The 21,374-nt window shown below is 36.1% G+C and overlaps 1 protein-coding gene across 1 annotated transcript in view; it reads left to right on the top strand.

Moving 5' to 3' along the window:
* LOC129059166 (uncharacterized) overlaps positions 1-16,156 on the top strand; it is a 256,202-nt gene extending 240,046 nt beyond the window's left edge. The window contains exon 6 of the mRNA XM_054554767.1: positions 15,782-16,156. Within this exon, the coding sequence (XP_054410742.1) occupies positions 15,782-15,986 (205 nt within the window). The 3' untranslated portion in view covers positions 15,987-16,156. The remainder of the gene's footprint in view (positions 1-15,781) is intronic.
* Positions 16,157-21,374: the final 5,218 nt, after the last annotated feature.

Genomic DNA, 21,374 nt, shown 5'->3' with positions numbered 1-21,374 from the left:
GAATGAATTATCTGCTGACAACCTTATACATCTGATGATTGGAACAGTTTTCCATAAACTAGCTTTGAGCTCAACAGGTTTCAAATCTTGCTTCTCATTTACCCTAGATACTCTTATTTCTATCAGTCACAGTTTGGACACTTAGTTTCCTAGATTACAAGACGAAATTTGTTTCTTACTTTACTAAAGTTGTTCACCAGTACATTGTGGTGATTTGTCACAATATTTACATTCTTTGTGTGAAAGAATATCTGGGATAGCCATTTACATCTTTGTAATTTTCAACTTTAGTTATTCAATGTGTCTCAATTCGATAGAGTTTACTTTTTTCTTAAGAGCTGAGTTCTAAAATAAGTGACATAATTTAAATTTCCCTTTGTGGAAATACTAATGACTTTAAATGTAACATTCTCTATGAACACATGTACTAACCTAGGTTAGAAATACCATATCATATTAGATAATTGATATTCTTCATTCATTCACTCATTGAACTAACAACTATTCATTGAGGAACTTGTGTTAGTCTCTACTCCATTGCTGGGAATAAAGTAATAGCACATGCAAACGTACACACACGCACACACACACGCACACAACGCTTCTAAGGTGTTGAAGAATTTGGGGGAGATGGCATTAAGAAAACAATGATCTAGGTAAATATGAAATTCAGTTTTTAATAAATGCCATGAAAGAAAGTATAAGTTTTGCCTGTCAACACAAGAGGTTAAGACAAATATCTTTTCACACAAAAAAATTGATTAAAATGTAATTCACATGCAACATAATTCATTTTTTGATTTTTTTAAATTGAAATATACTTTATGAACTGTAAATTTCACCTTTTTAAAATGGACAGTTTAGTGGTTTTCAGCATATTTACAACCATCATTTCCATCTAATTCTAGAATATTTTATTATCCCAAAAAGAATCCCCTACTCATTAGCAGTCATTTACTATATGCCTCTGCCCTCAAGCCTCTGACAACCACTAATATACTTCCTGTCTCTATGGATCTGCCTATACTGGATATTTTATAGAAATGGAATCATACAATATGTGACTTTTTTGTCTGCTTTCTTTCACTTAGCCTCATATTTTTAAGGTCCATCCATGTATCAGTATCAAGATTTGTGTCCCTTTTTATGATGAATTAATATATTATTGTATGGATAAACTGCTTTTTAAAATTAACTTTTTGTGGTAAAATACAACATAACATTTATCCTTTTAACCAGTTTCTGAGAGTACAATACAGCACAGTTGAGTCGATGTATAATGTTGTACAGGAGATCTCTAGAACTTCTTCATCTTGCTTAACTGAAACGTTGTGGCCATTGATTAGTAACTCCCCATTTCCAACCCTGCCCTCATCTCTTGGCAACCACCAACCACCATTCATTTTTTTGATTCTATGAATTTGACTATTTTAAATATCATCTATAAGTAGAATTAGGCCATATTTTCTTTTGTGAATGGCTATTTCAGTTAACGTACATGAACTAAAAAGCTTCCGCACAGCAAAGGAAACAAGCAACAGAGTAAAAAGGCAACCTAGAAAATGGAAGAAAATATTTGCAAGCAATATATCTGACAAAGATTTCATCTAATATACATATATATATATACACATTAAAGCACTGCTACAACTCAGCAAAAATACTAATAACTCAACTAAAAAAAATGGGTTAAGAACTTGAACAGTTATTTCTCCAAAGATTACCTAAAATAACCAACAAGTATATGAAAACTTGTTCAATAACACCAATTATCTGGGAAATTTAAATCAAAACCAGAATGAGAAAAAAAATAGATGTTGCCAAGAATGTGTAGGAATCAGAACTCTTGTATACTATTGATGGGAATGCAAAATGTTGCAATCACATGGAAAACTGTATGAAGCTTCCTCAAAAAATTAAATATAGATGTACTATATGATCCAGCAATTCCACTTCTGAGTATTTATCCAAAAGATTTAAAATCAAAATTTCAGGAAGACATTTCCACTCCGGTATTCACTGCAGCAATATTCACAGCTGCCAAAATTTGGTAACACCCTAAATACCCATCAGTAAATGAATGGATATAAATGAAATATATCCATACAATGAAATACTATTCAGCCTTTTAAAAGAAGGATATACTTCAATGTGCGACAACATAGAAGAACCTTGAGGACTTTATCATGTTACGAAATGTCCATTTACTACCACCCATAAGGTGAATATAATATGTAGAGAAAGAGAATACACACACACACACACACACACACACACACACACACACACACGTGTATGGAGAGAAAGAGTAGAAATTATTTTTCCTCATCTAACTTTGAGCATTTTTTTCCAGAATTTATTGTACTCAGGAATAAGACAAGAGTGAAATTGAATGGCAGACTGCAGAATTTTGCTACCTGAAGTTTTTTTTTTTTTTTTTTTTTGAGACAAAGTCCTACTCTCTTGCCCAAGTTGGAGTGCAGTGGTGCGATCTCTGCTCACACAATCTCCACCTCCCAGGTTCAAGTGATTCTCCTGCCTCAGCCTCCCGAGTAGCTGGGACTACAGGCACAAGTCACCATGCCCGGCTAACTTTTATATTTTTAGTAGAGATAGGGTTTCCTATGTTGGCCAGGCTGGTCTTGAACTTCTGACCTCGTGATCCTCCTGCTTCGGCCTCCCAAAGTGCTGGGATTACAGGCATGAGTCACCTGGCCTGGCCTTAACATTTTTATCTCAAATACCTTTAAAAAGGGGTTTTCACTTCTCAAATCCTACCAACAATGTGCTGAGGACCAATGAAATAAGGTTGATCCAAGTTGAAAGAGTTTCCACTAATTTAAAATATGATAAATGAAGAATAGGCAAGTTAAAGATTGAATAACTGAGAAAGAGGACAAAAGAAAAAGAGATAAAAAAGGAGAGAAAGGAGAAGAAACCTGTGTGGACTGCAGATCAGAAATTCTCTCCTGACCTTATGGCTGGATTGGCATACCATACCACATTTCTTGGGATAAAACCACCTCCCAGGCAATTCTGAGCCAGTTCCCTAGGTCTGAGTACATATACTGTGCCCTCTACTGATTCAGGACGCCAGATTCCCTGTGCTGTACCACTTGGTCATATTCCTACCCATACTCTATGCTGCTTTATTGCCACTGACTCGACTCTAGCTCTCTTTCTCACTGACTGTTATCCTCTGGCCTGTGTTCTGTTTTCTTAGAAAATTCTACCCCTTTCTTCTATCCCTTTTGTGATGAAAATTAGATCATATTCATATTCTGTAACTCCCAAAAAAGCAAACAGAAGCACCATTTCCTTTTTTTCCCCAGATAAGATGAGAAAATGGTTAAATATGGGATATCTTTTAAAAAAATAATAAAATCTGAGCTTATTCATTTATTTACTGGTAGTGCCTTATTGTTACATCAGTAACTGCAACAACATGATTTTATAGCTAATGAAATTTGATGCCAACCCTTTAGCTTGATGCCTCTGGCCATATTTGTATACCATACAATTTTATTCACTAACATAGTGATTCCTTTTTAAATTTTATTTTATTAGTTCTGAGAAAGGCTTATAAATCTTAAAAAAATTCCTTTCATTAAGATGACCCATATTTAAAATAAAAACAGCTTTTGTTAAGTTTTAAGGTCATAATCTATTTATTCTATCTATCTCTATTAAGATAAGCATTGTCTACTTTTTCCTTGATTAATTTTTTCTTTAATTTTTGGTAAGACACTACCTGAGATCTATCCTCTTAAGAGATCTAAAGTGCACAAAAGTGTATTTTAACCTATGGACATAAGACTTTACATGAGATCTCTGGAACTAATTCATCTTGAACAATTACAATTTTATAGATGTTGAGTAGTGACTCACTGTTTTCCTCTCCTCCCAGCTCCTAGTAATCACCATTGCATTCTTTGAATCTAGAAGTCCGACAATTTTAGATACCTCATATGAGTAGAATTATGCAGTATTTGTCCTTCTGTGACTGGCTTATTTCACTCATAATAAGATCCTTTTCAAAATATCTCCCTGCAGGAAACCATCTACTTTACCTGTACAAGAACAGGGAAAACTTTAAACAATTAAACTTTCTTGAAGTAGGGAAGGCATGCCTGTCTAGTTTAACCCAGAACAGTCCTGTGACCACAGCAGATTTTATTTTTACACCCGCAAAGTGATTTAAGCACCAAATCTCAATCCTACATGACTCCTAATCTTCAGATGATGGAAACCACTTGCTTAGGAATGCCAGCCAGAATGTGATATTCAAGGACCTTCTCTGGCTGTTGCAATTTACAGCCGTTTTCACTACCATTAAAGTTGTATGCAAATCTTAGCTCTACGAACGTTGACATCAGTTAGTCAAGCAGACAGCAGAAAAGCTACAAAGAAAGGTTTAAGGCTAATTTTGAAATAGTTCTGTGACATTGGCTCATGAATAAAATGTAAATCAAATTATATGGTGAGCACATACAGATTTAAAAGCAAGATACCAGAGAGTTCAGGAAGAAAAATACCTTGTAAGACTCGAGAAAACAAAATGTAATGCAATTTGCATCACTGGAAAAAGACAGTGGGATAACTCATGTTGCCTCTATCAGAGAAACCTGGTGAGCTATTTAAATTGCACATGACTGCACCCCATTACAGAACTTCAAAAACAAAATCTCTGGGGGCTGGCCTTAAGATAACTTTTTTAGGGAGGCCGAGACTGGCAGATCATGAGGTCAGGAGATCGAGACCATCCTGGCTAACATGGTGAAACCCCGTCTCTACTAAAAATACAAAAAAAAAAATTAGCCAGGCGTGGTGGAGGGTGCCTGTAGTACCAGCTACTCAGGAGGCTGAGGCAGGAGAATGGCATGAGCCCAGGTGGCAGAGCTTGCAGTGAGCCGAGGTCGCGCCACTGCACTCTAGGCTGGGGACAGAGCAAGACTCAGTCTCCAAAAAAAAAAAAAAAAAAACAAGATAACTTTTTCAAAAAATTATCTAGGTAAAATTTATGTAACTTAAACTTTGGAGAGCCTTTTGAAAGTCCATGATATTCTTTTATTTCTAACTATTTTCAGGAAACTTCTAGAGAAAAGGTCTGTGAAATTGTGCAATTTGGGGAACATGAGTCATGTCAAAGCATTGTATGATTTTGAGGATATTTGTTTAAAATACTGACTGTGGCCTGAAAACTAGAATGTCATGCACATGTAAACAAAACAATGATAAGAGTTGCCTTACAGTAAATCATAGTAGGAAAGAATGAATTCAATAAATTTTAAAATAAGACGGGGAAATATTCAATATCTTGAGTTAGTGATACTAAACAAAATAGTTTATCTCTCAGACTATTAAAGCTGCAGTGGGAGAATATAGAAAAAATACACAGTAAATTTTGGAAGCTCCAACAATGTTCTTTCTGTAAAATAAGGATAACACGATGTTATTGAAGACATTTAAATAGATGCCAGAATTGTTTATCATGAAAAAATATGGGTAACCCATGTACGACAATGTCATTACAGTATGCCAATACCCCTGGGATGTTAGCCAAAATGGAGGTAATTTTCTGAAAACAGCTCAGTCCTGAACTTAATCCAAAAGGCATCTATTCATAACAAAGTGCTCCCTTCATGATGGGAAAAGGCTACGCCAGATAGAGGAGTTTTGTTGATACGTTTTCATTATAAAAATAAACAGCACATATCACGAAAGAAATTCATTCATTTGAAACAAATTGTAAACATAGCTACACAAAATTATTTAGAATATCTGTAATTACAGAAATCATGTTTGTTTGTTTTAATAAAGGGAATTTTTTAAATAACAGAGAAATAATAAAACAAGGAAGAGCCTGAGACACCGACTTCTCCTGAATTTACGGGTGAGCTTAGTTAAAATTCAATCCAGCTTCTCTGCTTTCATAATCCTATGGCAATGTTATAACCTGAATACTGGGCCCAACAAGAAAACGAGATTGATTATTCATATCCAGTTTAAATCTTTCTAGTCCTGAGAGAAATCATTGTGAAGAACAAAAATCGCAGAGAGTGGGAAGGAAATAACCAGGTCATGAATTTTTACTTTGGTGAATTTCATTTGGCAGCAACGTTGAACATGAATTAATATTAGTGGTCTGTTTCAAAGAATTGAAGACTTAGTCCATACTACTAGAACACTAAAGCATTTAAACATTCACTGATGATATTATATTATTAATCCATTCATCCAAGATATTAATGAATGCCTTCTAAGGTCCACAGACTATATTAGGTAATAAACATAGAGTGGAACATGTAGTCTAGGGAAAGAGTTAATTATAGAACAGTATGACAAGATATATCCTTATGTATATATGTAATATTGCATGTGTGTAGGTTTGTATGTGTGCTTTTATATACAACTATGTGTTTTTACATGTAATTCATTATAAATATATGTATGCATATATATTTCATATATATGCATTTTTCCTCCTCCATCTCATACAAAACCTACTTCTTTTTTTTTTTTTACAATTTTTAATTTTTTTATTATTATTATTATACTTTATGTTTTATGGTACATGTGCGCAATGTGCAGGTAAGTTACATATGTATACATGTGCCATGCTGGTGCGCTGCACCCACCAACTCGTCATCTAGCATTAGGTGTATCTCCCAATGCTATCCCTCCCCCTCCCCCCACCCCGCAACAGTCCCCGAAGTGTGATGTTCCCCTTCCTGTGTCCATGTGTTCTCATTGTTCAATTCTTTCCTCAGGGATCTAGAACTAGAAATTCCATTCGACCCAGCCATCCCATTACTGGGTATATACCCAAAGGACTATAAATCATGCTGCTATAAAGACACATACAAAACCTACTTCTAAAAGGTGGAGATTAAGAAGTATAGAATACAATAAAAATGAATCTGAGCACAGGTTGTTAAGTGAAGGTATTTCACACAATGAGCAAAACATACACAAAGGAGTAAATGTTGAGAGGTTGTCACATGTTCAGGAAGCTGCAAGCAATTTGTTATCATGATAAAAATGAAGGCTTAGGAGATGAAGTTGGGACATTGGGAAGATATCATTAAACCTATGAAATTTGATGTTTATCTCAGATATTCGTATACATTATGTCTTAGAAAAGCATAATAATCAATATTTAGGATGGGTTTCCAGGTGATTCTAATGAGAAGCTAGATTTCAAAAACACTTGAGACTAAGAAAAACTCAGGCTTAGTCATGATTGAGAGAGAGCAGGCTCTATAATTTTCTAAATGTGACACTGGATCAGTTGGTTGTTCCCCCTGAATCTCATTTTCTTCATTCTGAACATCGAGATCTTCATACTATTTTCCTGGCAGAGTTGATTTAAGAAACTGCTACCATGTTTGAAAAGTAACTGACACTGTGCCTGATGGCAGATGGCACTTAGTAAATGACAGTGTTATTATTATAATTACTACTCTTACTATTCATTATAATTAAGAGCTGTCCTCCTAGCAGGAGAGAAAAGAACAAGTAGCCTTCAGGATAGTAAGTATAAGAGAAGGAAACCCAAGGCTAGAGGAGAAAGTGAAGGAGCCTCTTATTCTTTTATTGGGTAAAGACTTTCTGGAAAAAGTAACACCTAAATTTAATGGAAAGCCAGTTAATTCAGTGGAAGTTGCTCTACCCTTAGGATATTGCTATACACATAACTATCTGCTGGTTGCTATCAAGCAGTCAGAGCTGCATAATTCCATGACTTTAGTTGGATCAAAAAAGAACCTGGCCAGGAATTTAAAAGTAAATCTTGAGGATCTGCAAGGCCATAGAGAACTTTGAAAAGCTCTAACAGAGTTCTGGTGATATAAATGGCTGCAAACATTTGTGAAGCCATTCCTTGGAAAGACCTGAAAAAGGAAAAGGCACCTGTCACTCACCTCTGGGGCACATTGAGATCCTGTACAATCAGTATGTAAAAACGAAGGCTGTCTTGTAAACTGTCTGAAGTTTAAAGTCATGACTTCTTTCATAATCCCCATGGCAAAGTGTGGAAGACATACAGGCAAAACAATTAAGAAAATCTGACTAATCAGTGGCTGATTATACCACATTATAATGATCCAGAAGTTATGCATAGGAAGTCAGGATTCAAAATGAAACCTTAAAAAACAAACAAACAAAAAAAAAACTAGAAGAAAGTGAAGTGGCCACATGCTGCAGAGAATACAGAATTTACAGGAATAATCCAGAAAAGTCACTAAAAAAATAAGTAACAACAACGACAACAAAAAACACAATAATCACAACCACACACCTTGGGATAGAGGGAGAATGTGCTACCAGAGTTGTTAGAATACATTATGTCAAATCTTTAGTTTTCAACAACAACAAAATTATAAGAAACACAAAGAAACATGAAAGTATGCCATAGGAAAAAAAAGTAACTATATGCTTTCTACAAGAGACACGTTTAGTTGAAGACTCATATAAGTTGAAACTAGAAGGATGGAAATGTGAACAATAACCAAAGAAGAGTAAGAGTAGCTGTACTAATATCAGACAAAATAGACTCCAAGCAAAATTATTATTAGAGTCAAAAAGAACATTTTATAGTAATAAAAGAATCAATTCATTAGGAAGATAAAATAGTTATAATCATCTTCTCAAGGGAGCATGAGACATTTCCCAGTATAGACATAGAGAAGGCTCTGACACAGGCCTCAATAAATGTAACATGATAGTCACAATACAAAGCATATACTCTGCCCACAGGTGAGTGAAAGTAGAAAGCAACAAAAAGGAATTTCGGAAATACACAAATATGTGGAAACCAAACAATACACACCTAAATAGCCAATGAGGAAAGAAGAAATCAGAAGAGAAATAGAAAATGCTTTGAGATACATGTAAACAAAAGGAAAATATACCAAACTTATGAAATGTAGCTCAGGCAGTGATTAGAGGGAAATTTATAGCTTTGCAATAAAAAAGAAGAAAGGTCTCAAATTGGTAACCTAAGCTTCCATCTGAAGGAGTTAGAAGAAGAAGAGCAAATTAACTTAAAGCAGACAGAAGAAAAGAAATAATGAGGTATTAGGAAGTAAATTAGAAAAATAGAGAAAATCAACAAAAACAAAAGTTGTTTCTTTAAAAGGATTAGAAAAATTGCAAAAACCTTTAGGCTGACCAAGAAAAAAAGAGAGAGGTCTATATTACTAAAATCAGGATGGGAAGAGGGGGCATCATTTATTTTTATTTTTATTTTTATTTTTTGAGACAGGGTCTTGCTCTGTCAGACAGGCTGGCAAGATCACAGCTGACTGCAACCTCTACCTCCCAGGCTCAATAGATCCTCCTACCTCAGCCTCCTGAGTAGCTGTGACTACAAGTGCTAGCCACCACTCATGACTAATTTTTTGTATTTTTGATAGAGAGGGGGCTTCACAATGTTGGCCAGGCTGGTCTTGAACTCCTGAGCTCAAACAATTCACCCACCTTTCCTCCCAGAGAGCTCAGATTATAGGTGTGAACCACCATGCCCAGCCAAGGCAACATCATTATTGACTTTACAGAAATAAAAAGCATCATAAGAGAATACTATGAATAATTGTATGCAAATATATCAGATCAGTTAGAAAAACACAAACCACTGAAACTGACAAAAATAGAAAATCTAAATAAACATTTAAAAATTAAAAATTAATAATCAAAAAAATCTACCATACAGAAAAGCTGAGGCCCAGATGGCTTCACTGATACATTCTATCGAATAAAGCATTAGTATAATTATTTCCAAACACTACCAAAAATTAGAAGAGAGTAAGCACTTCCCAACTCATACTATGAGGCCATCATTACCTTGATTCTAAAACCAGACAAACACATCACAGGAAATACACAAATGAATATCCCTTTGAGTATATAAACAAAATCTTCAAAAGTATTAGCAAACAATCTCCAGCAACATTTAAAAAGAATTATACACATGACCAAATGGGATTTAGCCGAGAAATAAAAGATTGGTTTATCATATAAAAATGAAACACTATAGGCCGGGCGCGGTGGCTCACGCCTGTAATCCCAGCACTTTGGGAGGCCGAGGTGGGCAGATCACGAGGTGAGGAGATTGAAACCATCTTGGCTAACATGGTGAAACCCCGTCTCCACTAAAAATAGAAAAAATTAGCCGGGCGTGGTGGCGGGCGCCTGTAGTCCCAGCTACTCGGGAGGCTGAGGCAGGAGAATGGTGTGAACCTGGGAGGCGGAGCTTGCAGTGAGCGGAGATTGCGCCACTGCACTCCAGCCTGCGCGTCAGAGTGAGACTGCATCTCAGAAACAAAAACAAAAGCAAACACTATAATACATCTTATACTAGTAGAATGAACGACAAAATCCACAGTATCAACTCAAAAAATTGTCATAATTTATTGAATGTTAATAATGTCAGGCACTGCTAGACACTTTCAAAAACCCATGACCACAGTTAAGCCTGCCATATGTCTCAAGTGTCCACGGTTCCCATGAAATTGCCTTTACTGAAAACAGACACAGCTTTGGTTTACATTCTCAAAACTGAGAAGAGCAAGAGTAGATCTCGATCTAGGGAAAGCTAGAACTAGGTTCTCTAAAAATAATAATAATAATCTGCCTCTGATCTTGACCTCTATGTGTTGACTCCGTTGTCTCTATTGAGGGGACCTTATGCATGTAGGGATGGCAGAGAGCATAACCACACACAGCCCAGACTCCAGTCCTGACGGCTTCCATTCTATAAATAAAGTCCTTTATACTTAAGCATTCTAATACAAAAAAACCTGGATAGAAATGAGAAAAGCTAGGAGACACTGTGTAATTCGGAGAAAGTTGCTTATTTTCTTTAACCTCAGCTTACCCATCTCTAAACAGAAAACCGATGAAAAACAAAAGACCACAGGCATGCTTTGCCTATATCATTCGGTTGCCATAAATTTTAGTTTTGAATGTTAATAAATAGATGTTTGTGAAACAATAGATTGATGTTTATGAAAACTTTGTCAGTGTGAAATTCTTCATGTATATTGGGTATCCCTTTGTAAAAAATCATCAAGTAGGGCCAGGCACGGTGGCTCTCTCCTGTAATCCCAGCAGTTTGGGAGGCCGAGGCGGGCGGATCACGAGATCAGGAGCTCCAGACCATCCTGGCTAACATAGTGAAACCCCGTCTCTACTAAATATACGAAAAATTAGCCGGGCATGGTGGCGCCTGTAGTCCCAGCTACTCGGGAGGCTGAAGCAGGAGAGTGGCGTGAACCCGGGAGGCGGAGCTTTCAGGGAGCTAAGATCATGCCACTGCACTCCAGCCTAGGACAGAGCGAGACTCTGTCCGAAAAAAAAAATCATCAGGTAACTAGAAGGAGAGTTGCCATTCATGTCATAATTTGGAAATGTTAGGACTTCTCTCCAGGGAAAATTTACTGAATTAAAATTTTTATTGACCTTTTTGTTTATAAAAATTATAACTTTCCAATATAGAATGAGTGGAAAAATTGAGACAAAATTTAACAAAATTGCTTTGCTTGATGAAATAATAAGAATTTTTAGAGAAGGAAATTTGGCATCTGGGGCTGAAGGAAAATGAGTACAGAGAAAATCCTGAAAGTAGAGTGTCGGGACAGATGGCCATTTGAAATTCTCTATGGTAGGTAAATTCTAATGATCTTAGGAGCAGTGATAGCTGACATTAGAGTTTAAATTTCTTTGTGTCCTGGGCTATAATTATATCCATTAGTCTCAAATATTCAGGAAACATCTGTGAGGCACAACAGCTTTGCATTGTTGGTTCTTTGTTTAATGATTTGGTGAAAGGATTGTGTTCATGTTTTGGGACAGGATAATCATAAGCAATTTGAATATCAAGAATTATTGAAAATAGGATTCCATAATAATTTAAATAATCATTAGGGTTGGAGTTCAGAGCAAGACTTCATAGGTGACTACCAGAAAAAAATGTAAGGATTCCCATCTCCAGAGACTATTTGCAGGAATATTTGAGATGATACGTTTATGTGAAAATGGAAACCAAGGAATCAAGGAAGAGATGACACCAAAAGTTTGGATGCATTACAGACTTTCCAATTACATTAACAAAAAATAATTGCATAAGACCAGAACCAAATATTGTCTACAAAATGGAAATTAACACAAAGGTAAGCGTTAAAATTTAAACTAAAATTCAAATGAAGTGGCTTGCTTTTATTGCCATGATAACTAAAATTTTTTAGAAAGTCAGGGAAACTATGAAGCCAATATAAGTTGTTTATTAATATAGAAAATATTTTCAAATTAGTAACGATTTAATCCAACATTTTTATTGACAAAGGCAGGTATCTACTTACTGTGAGTCAATTGCTGCAATTGCATTTATGGTATATGTTATTCAGCCATTTATATCTAAGTTCTCTTTCTTTCTTTCTTTCTTTCTTTCTTTCTTTCTTTCCTCCTTCCTTCCTTCCTTTTTTTCTTTTTTGCACATATGGTAGGCAGATGGCAACAAATTTTACTTTGTGGAAGTTTAAATTGTGGCCATCTTCTGTCATGGCCGTTATTCCTCTGCTACCCTCAGGGGATATGATTTATCAAGATTTGTTGGTAGAAGTGGAGTCCTTCCCTGGGTCCATTCACTCACTGTCACAAGCATATGAATGTTTCCATAGTATTCAGGTCAGCAATAAGGAGATAAGTGAATTGGGGAATAATTAAGATGTGAAAATGAAGGATGAAGGAAATCAAGTGTGATTGAGAATGATTAATTTTGGTGTTTTTTATTTTTTTAAGTCTGCAATATCTGCTGGGAAAATGAAGAAACTGGCATTGACATACCAAGTTTGAGTCAGGAGGTTTGTATTCATTTAGTCTTCAGAAAACATATGAGTGATGCCATAAATAGCCCCATTTTAGGGAGAAATCTACTGAGTTTCAGAGAGATTTGGTTCTTTGTGGGAGTTATGTAACAAATTAAAGAAGAATATAGTGTTCAAACTTTTATCTGTGAACCCAGAAAATCTAAGACACATCTCCGTTAACTTAGAAAGTTCATTTTGCCGAGGTTGAGGATGCGCCTGTGACACAACCTCAGGGAGTCTGATGACACGTACCCAAGTGATCAGGGCACAGTTTGGTTCTATACATTTTAGGGAGACATGAAACATCAATCAGTGTAGGTAAGAAGTACATTGGTTCAGTCTGGAAAGGCAGGAAAACTTGAAGCAAAGGCGGAAAGACTGGAAGCGCGTGGGGAGGAGCTTCCAGGTCACACATAGTTGAGTCACAAAGGGTTGCATTGTTTTGAGTTTCTGATTAGTCTTTCCAAAGGAGGCAATCAGATAGACAACTGTCTCAGTAAGCAGAGGGATAACTTTAAATAGAATGGGAGCCAGGTTTCCTCTAAGCAATTTCCAGCTTGAGTTTTCCTTAGTGATTTTGGGGGCCCAAGATAGTTTCCTTTCAATCGAATCTTAAAATCCTTATCAATTCTTAAAGAGCTTAAAATCAGCCCCCAACTCTTGCCCTCCTGAGAAGACAAACATAAGACAGCTATACTGCATGCATTCAATTTAATGTAATGATTGCAAATATATTTTGAAAAAGTAGAAAATAAACCAATGTAATTTGAAAGACACTTTGAGAAGCAAAATTATTTTTGTTGTATTTTCTGTGTTATATGAGGGGATAGGCAAAAAGGAATTCTATCTTCTTTTAAAAGAATCAAGCACTCATCTAATGTATATATGTATTTGATTATTGGTGACAAAATACAGCAACACAATTCCAAAAAACATTTAAAATTTGATAATAGAGCGTTCTAAAAGCTAAAATGCATAGACATCTTTTATATGTATTATGTCATTATTTTTATGTATAAGTCATAAACAGAATACTCTCCTTTCCAAAAAATTTAATATAGGGAGAAAAACCTGTATTCTTTACTATTATGAGGAATCATCTTTATGTCTACAGTGTTTCTTCCAGGCCATTGTGAAATTTCATTGAGCAATTATTCTGAGACAGACATATTTCCAAGAATATTATATTATTTAACCTTAAATAGTTTTGCCATTGTTTGTACCTTGCCTTGATATGGGGAAAAAGGAGTTTTACTCCATTAGGTACACTTCTAAATGATGTTCCAGAAATACACCAAACAAGCAAATTATTTGCATGGATTGGTCCAGTTGAGAAAATATGGTGCTCCTGCAGCCTCCTTGTCTTCTCTTAGCTCCCACACTGGAAGATGGTGAAAGATCCCAGTGCTGCTTATAGACTCCTCAGAGGAAGTCTTTGCAAATGTAGAGAGCACTTTTCCCAACTCTCTCTAGCATCTAGAAATGTCATGCTTACCTCTGATAATTATGATACAAATGAACCAGTAAAGTTTTTTTTGCACTTAAATATACCCCAGACTTTCTCTTGTTGGTTTTATTATTTAATTTAGAAAACCTCAACATAAAATATTTTACCTATGATTCCTGAATTTTATTAACAAAATCAGTAGAAAAATTTTAAAAAAGTATCAAGATTTCCATAGTTCAAATAATTTTTAGGTATTAAGTACCTAATGGCCATTTTTTTTCCAAGTTAGTGCATTTGAGTAATGGGTGTGTGTGCATGTGTGTGTACATATCCATGCACATTCTAATGTCTCTAGCATGAATTTCCGTGTCATACTATTTATAACTGGAACATGGCTGGCATTTAGGAAACCATTGATTTACTTTTGCAAGTCAAGTATGGAAATACAGCTTTTCCCTCACATAATGACTAATGAGCCTGTCAGCAGAATGGTGTTTTACAGGATTTTATGTAACAAAGGACTAGTGGCTACTTTTTATTTTGTACTCAGAGCAACGGAAAGCAGCAAACAGAACCAAAATGTCAAGTGTAATCTGTCATGACTCAATTACATGTGACAGGAAACAGAAAAGGAAAGAAATATATTATTAGATAAATCTAAAAGAGCCATTAGAAAATGAAAAGATTTTACTTCTCATATGCATTATTTGTCATCAATAAACAAATATATCTAGTCAATTTCCCTAAACCATAATTATGATACATATAAATACTATAATATTCTCCATCTGCTCGTCTTTGATTGTGGTAAGCAGGTAGAATAGCTTTAAATCTGTCACTAATTCCTTCCAATCAGATAGCAACAGGAAAGATACTACACTCATTACAGGAAACATCTAAGATGTGTAGCTTCAACATCATCTTGTCAGTAAAATGTGAAGAATCAAAATCATTACAATTTCCTAGAGTCAGTAGTAGCAATTTCAGATAAAAAAAAATTCATCTATGCAGACATCTGAGAAGAAATCGAACGTACAAATCTCAGTGGATATTTTCATGTTGAGTTGTAATCCAAGCATCATAAAATATCCCACTAGGACATGTTGGACTCTAATATTTCCAAAGCTGAAACAGAATCCAATCAAGCAAGAGTGTGCTTATGGAAGGTTTTGACAAGATTTCTTCCAAGGGCAACCCCCAGCATGAAATAGAAGTTTTCTCACAGCAAGGTTCATCTGTGATGCACTTTTAAACATTGAGGCAGTCACTTGTCAAGTACTGCGGAATTGGTGGAGGCTTCTGAGGACTAGATCTGTGTTCTGCAATAGCCACACATGACTAGATCTGTATTCTGCAATAGCCACACATGGCTATTTGAGTGTAATTTTAAATTAACTAAAATGAAATAAAAATATAAAATGTAGTTCCTCAGTCTTACTAACCACTTCAATTTATTTTGCTCTCTAAGGATCCAAAATGGTGAATACCTGAAGGTAAAAACTACACAGAGGCCGGGCGTGGTGGCTCACACCTGTAATCCCAGCACTTTCGGAGGAGGCAGAGACCGGCGGATCATGAGGTCAGCAGATCGAGAACATCTTGGCCAACATGGTGAAACTCCTTCTCTACTAGAAACACAAAAATTAGCTAGGCGTGGTGGTGCATGCCTGTAGAGCCAGCTACTCAGGAGGCTGAGGCAGGAGAATCGCTTGAACCTGGGAGATGGAGGTTGGAGTGAGCCGAGATCATGCCACTGCACTCTAGTCTTGGTGACAGAGTGAGACCCATCTCAAAACAAAAAACAAAAAACAAAAAAAACTACACAGAATGTTGGAATTATTTAATGTAATGTATTTTTTTTATAAATTTTCCTTCTTCTTGATAAAGTATGGTATGAATCTGACCTCAAATATAGATCCTAAACCCTTGTATTCCATTACTTTTTTTTTTTTCTTTTTTGAGACGAAGTCTCGCCCTTGTCCCCAGGCTGGAATGCAGTGGCACGATTTCGGCTCACTGCAACCACGCTTCCCGGGTTCAAGTGATTCTCCTGCCTCACCTTCCTGAGTAGCTAGGATTACAAGCATGCACCACCACACTCAGCTAATTTTTGTATTTTTAGTAGAGACGGGATTTCATCATGTTGGCCAGGCTGGTCTCAAACTCCTAACCTCGGGTGATCTGCTTACCTTGGCCTCCCAAAGTGTTGGGATTACAGGCGTGAGCCACCGTGCCCAGCCTAATTTTACTTATTAATCATCTTATAAGCTAAACTTATTTTCCTCAACTGGCCAGCCCTCTGGCTGGTTCATAGAGCTTCTTTCCTACTTCATTTTTCTTCTCTTACTCCACATTGGTCACTAGTCTTCCTATTCTCTTCAAATACTCAAAGTACATTCTAAGTACTAGCTAATTTCTCTCTTAGTGCCTAGAAATTCTATTTCCACAGAAACATGACTCACACCTTCAAACATTCCAACTTCTGTATAATTATTATTTTCTGATAACTTCGCTGACTTTAGAATCTTAAGATATCCTTGTAGTGCTTTGAATTTTTTCTTCAAAGCTGAAATAATATTATACATTTATGTAATCACCATCATCATCATTATCATCACCATCATATCACTAACACATATTGGGTATTTATTATGTCTCAAAGATGGATTCAAGAACTTTACGTATATTAAAATATCCTTATATAGGCTTATTATGTTATGTCCTTTTTCCATATTGTACAGATAACTAAAACGTGGCTGAGAAAGGATAGATATCTGTCCTTCACTCAACTATAGTGGTGCCTGGGTTTGAATGCTGGCAGTCTGGCAGGTCCATGATACCAGTTACTATTTTTTTTTTTAATAGGCTATCTCCACTTTCATGAGAAAAGGATATCTATTTTAAGCAATACTGTTATCTCTGACACCTAGATCACCATTTATCACATAGAATTCACTTAATAAATACTTGCTAAATTAGTGAAAGAACAAAATAATCGATTGATTTTTAAAAATATTATAAATATGAAAATAAAATAATAAAGTTCCCTGGTTTTCAATGTGCCCATATCTCTCTTACTTTTAATTTTTTTTCCTTTTAATTAATAGAAGGACTCCACTGAGATCAAAATGTGAGACAAAGTTCAGTAACTGTCAGTGTTTTATCCAAACTTCCAGCTCTTTGGTCTAGAGAAGTTTCATAACTCCTTTCTGGCAAAAGGTTGTGAGTAAGCTGTATCTGTTGTGCTCTCTAAGGTTAATGTCCATAGAAAGATTCTATCATGCAAAGGCACAAAAAAATTTCACATCAGGAGAACATTATAGAACAGAGAGCTTAGTGAGTATCAGGTTTCGAGGCAGATAATTTAAGAATTTATGAGAAAGATAGTGTTTCACTCAGATGGGCTAAGTAACAAATAACCCCAAAGCTTAGTAATTTGAAATGACAGAGTTTATATATTGCTCTTGCTGTTAGTCCATCAAGGACTCTGGAGGATGCTATGTGTCCATAATGTTCCTGTTACACTCTTCGTCAAGGTCTCACCTCAGCACTCAGGGACTGCGCCAGTGTTCCTGTTACACTCTTCTTCAAGGGCTCACCTCAGCACTCAGGGACTGCGCCAGGGTGCTGAAGCAGCCCCCATGTCTCACGCTATCAGTTGACATGACAGAGAGAAAACTGAGAGTTCTACAAGGTTTACCACCAACAACTGGAGACATGATCTAGAAGGGACACACATGACTAACACTCATGAGTTATCCAAAGCTAGTCACTTGGCCCTACACACCCACAAGAGTGCTAGGAGCTGTGATCCTGTAAGTGTCTAGAGGGCAGACCTTCAGAAATATTTCTGAAGTTCACTACTGCCTATCATAGAGAGAAAGAAAATGCAAAGATTGAATATGTAGGCTGGGCATTCTAAGAAAAGTACAAGCCCAGTATTCTACAAGGGAGGTGTAGTTACAGGGGATCCTGGGGAGAAACATTACTAACCAGCCATCAAAAAAGACACATCTGATATTTGTTTCATTTGGAGAGTTCTGTGTTTACAACCATAAAGAAAAGTTCATGTTCAATAGCATAATTCAATAGACACATTTGATAAAAAGACACCCTCACCGTATCTCTGTTACAGAATCATAAAAGGGGGCTTGAGGTTTCATTTATTCAGACTGAGTGTTGTCATGTGTGTCATAATTTCAGAGATTGTATTCAGTCCATGATTTCCAGTGATGGAAATGTTCTAACTACGATTCCTAGTTTCTTCTGTGTTCCTAACACCTAACCTAAATCACATGGGTTAATTCAATTTCCTCCTGTTCTACAGCCAAAAGAAATGCAGAACTGCTAGTTCCCATAATCACTCTTCATATGCTTTAAGAATAATTCTACCTATAATCCCAGCTACTTGGGAGGCTGAGGCAGGAGAACAGCTTGAACCTGGGAGATGGAGGTTTCAGTGAGCCAAGATCGCGCCACTGCACTCCAGCCTGGGCAACAGAGCAAGACTCCGTCAGAAAAAAAAAAAAAAAGAATAATTCTAAAAAATACCTCCATCTACTCACCCCCATCCTCAGCCAGCAACTAAATCATTTTTTTATACTACATGTTCAAATCTTGTTTACCAGATGATTAGCCATTTTAATATATCTTCTCTGGATTTTTTCCAGGTTCTTTTCATCTTTCAGGAAATATGAATTCTGCACCTGCATTTGAGGCACGATGCCTCAATAATTTCGTGGTGGCAAAAATTAAATAACAGTGTCCTCGTTAATATCACCTCGACTCATAATAGTTCTAGCAATATCTTTTAGCTCTCATGTTTGTATCAGACAGTCTTCTGAATATCAACATCTTTTTTTGCCATGTTTTACATTTTTTTTTTTTAAATCTCTCTTGTTCTTATTATCCTCTACAATTACAGGCTGAAAGAGAATTTTCTGGGTCTAAGGAAACTTCTGTTCTCCCTCCCTTATCACTCTATAAAACCACCATCATTCTTTCCTTAATCTTCCTTGCACAGGATTCGCCATTCAGTTCAACCTTCACTAACGTCTCAGTGAGGGTAAAGATAAACTTAGTAAAAGACTGAGATGTCTAAATAAACATGAGGGGCAAAAAAAAAAAAAAAAAAAAAAAGAACAGAAGTAGCATTCGTTGGTTAAAGCAAATACATGCTAATCTGCTGAGGCAATTTTTGTCCTTGCTTTTTTTTTTCTTCTGAGATGGAGTCTCAATCTGTCACCCAGGCTGGAGTGCAGTGGTGTGATCTCTGCTCACTGCAACCTCCACTTCCAAGGTTCAAGCAATTCTCCTGCCTCAGCCTCCTGAGTAGCTGGGATTACAGGTGCATGCCACCACATCTGGCTAATTTTTGTATTTTTAGTAGAGACTGGGTTTCACCATGTTGGTCAGGCTGGTCTCAAACTCCTGACCTCGTGATCCACCTGCCCTCAGCCTTCCAAAGCACTGGGATTACAGGCGTGAACCACCGCACCCAGCCCGTCCTTGCTTTTTAATCATTAAACCCTTGCTCTAATTCTGTTTGCATTACTGACTTTTAAAAATTACCAAAGCAATTATATTCTATAATTCCTTCATTTAAGTGTTTTACACATTTTGATCACACTGTTTTAGATTCCTGGAAAGGAAACCCACTCAAACCAGTAACTTTGAAAAAGGCATATTGCAGAATCCAGGCCTCATAAAAATCCAGGCAAAACTCTCCAAGCACAAGGAATTGGCAGTTCCAGGGCACTCTTTCATCCATCTCTTTCTTTCTTCTCTCCATTGGTGACTCACCCCTCATGCTTATTGCAGTAACTTTTCTATCCTTACAAAGTATATGGGTTTTATGTTGCTGCCATTGCTATTGTGTTTGTTTCTTGGTAACTTATCTTGCAGATTATTTAGAATAACCATCCCAACCTCAAAATTTAAGTATCCCAGGCCTATCTCTTAATGTTACTGCAAAAGTTTTGCAACTCTTTTGTCAGATTATGTTGATCAGGCTTATTTTTTTATAAGCCCAGCCACATAGCATACATATTTCCTAATTTGGTATAACACGTGTAGACCTGATGCAACTATCTATTGCTATTGTGTAGAGAAAAATAGAATATGTGAATCATAAAATGTTCATTTTATGGATTTGCCTTGATAGGTAAACGCAAATAGATCTTAGACAAATAAATTGTATTAACATGCAAGTGTATAAGATGTCTGGTGATATGAAAAGAGAAACAATAAAATATAGACAATGATTGCCTAAACTAATGTTAGTCTTACTTTTATCTTAATCAAGATAATTGTAATTTCCTGGATCTCTGTGTATAAAAACAATAAAACAGGTGAGTGATAAATAATAATTTTATACCTGGAAAGCAAGACATATCTAGGAGGAACTGAGAAGTTTAAAAGTCTTAGCCAGTATTCACACTGGCACATTCATATGACCTGAAAGAAAGTGCTTTGCAGCAGGTAATTCAAAGGCAATGCTACAGATTGTGTATAATCTCCTAGAATTTAGAGTCGCAATAAAAAAATCAGCCTAACTAACCTCAAACTCAACTATCAATTCTGAGTGAAACATTGTCAAACGCCTAGCGACCTAATGTGATTAGTAGTCCTTCCGGACAGCTTGGTTTTAGGGTTTCTGATTAGCACAAAATATCACAAGAGGCAGCTTTCTGTTAGATCCTGAAATATCATTTCTAAAAGCACATTAGACACATTTTTGAATATGTTCATGAGCATGTTGATGCTTGATGATATTGCCAAATCACTGAAATTCAAAGTTGAATGATAGACTTCAAGAAATAATCCCTAAATAAATAGTAATTGTATTGTGTTTGTATTATATGAAATGAAAATAGTAACAAAGCCCGGAACTGCTTGTGTATACGTAATTTTTAAAAAATATATGTCCCTCAGCTCCATAATTCTTTCTGACATTAGTATCTTCCTAAGCATTGTTACAGTGCTAGTTACATGAAGAGCACATCTCACTTATGTATACTACAAGTACAATTGCTGTATTGGCAGAGTTTCATCTTAGCCAT

The sequence above is a fragment of the Pongo abelii genome, chromosome 3 (assembly GCF_028885655.2).
Source record: "Pongo abelii isolate AG06213 chromosome 3, NHGRI_mPonAbe1-v2.0_pri, whole genome shotgun sequence".
NCBI lineage: Eukaryota > Metazoa > Chordata > Mammalia > Primates > Hominidae > Pongo > Pongo abelii.
The sequence above is the reverse complement of the archived record's forward strand: the minus strand, read 5'-3'. Positions and strand labels throughout refer to the sequence as shown.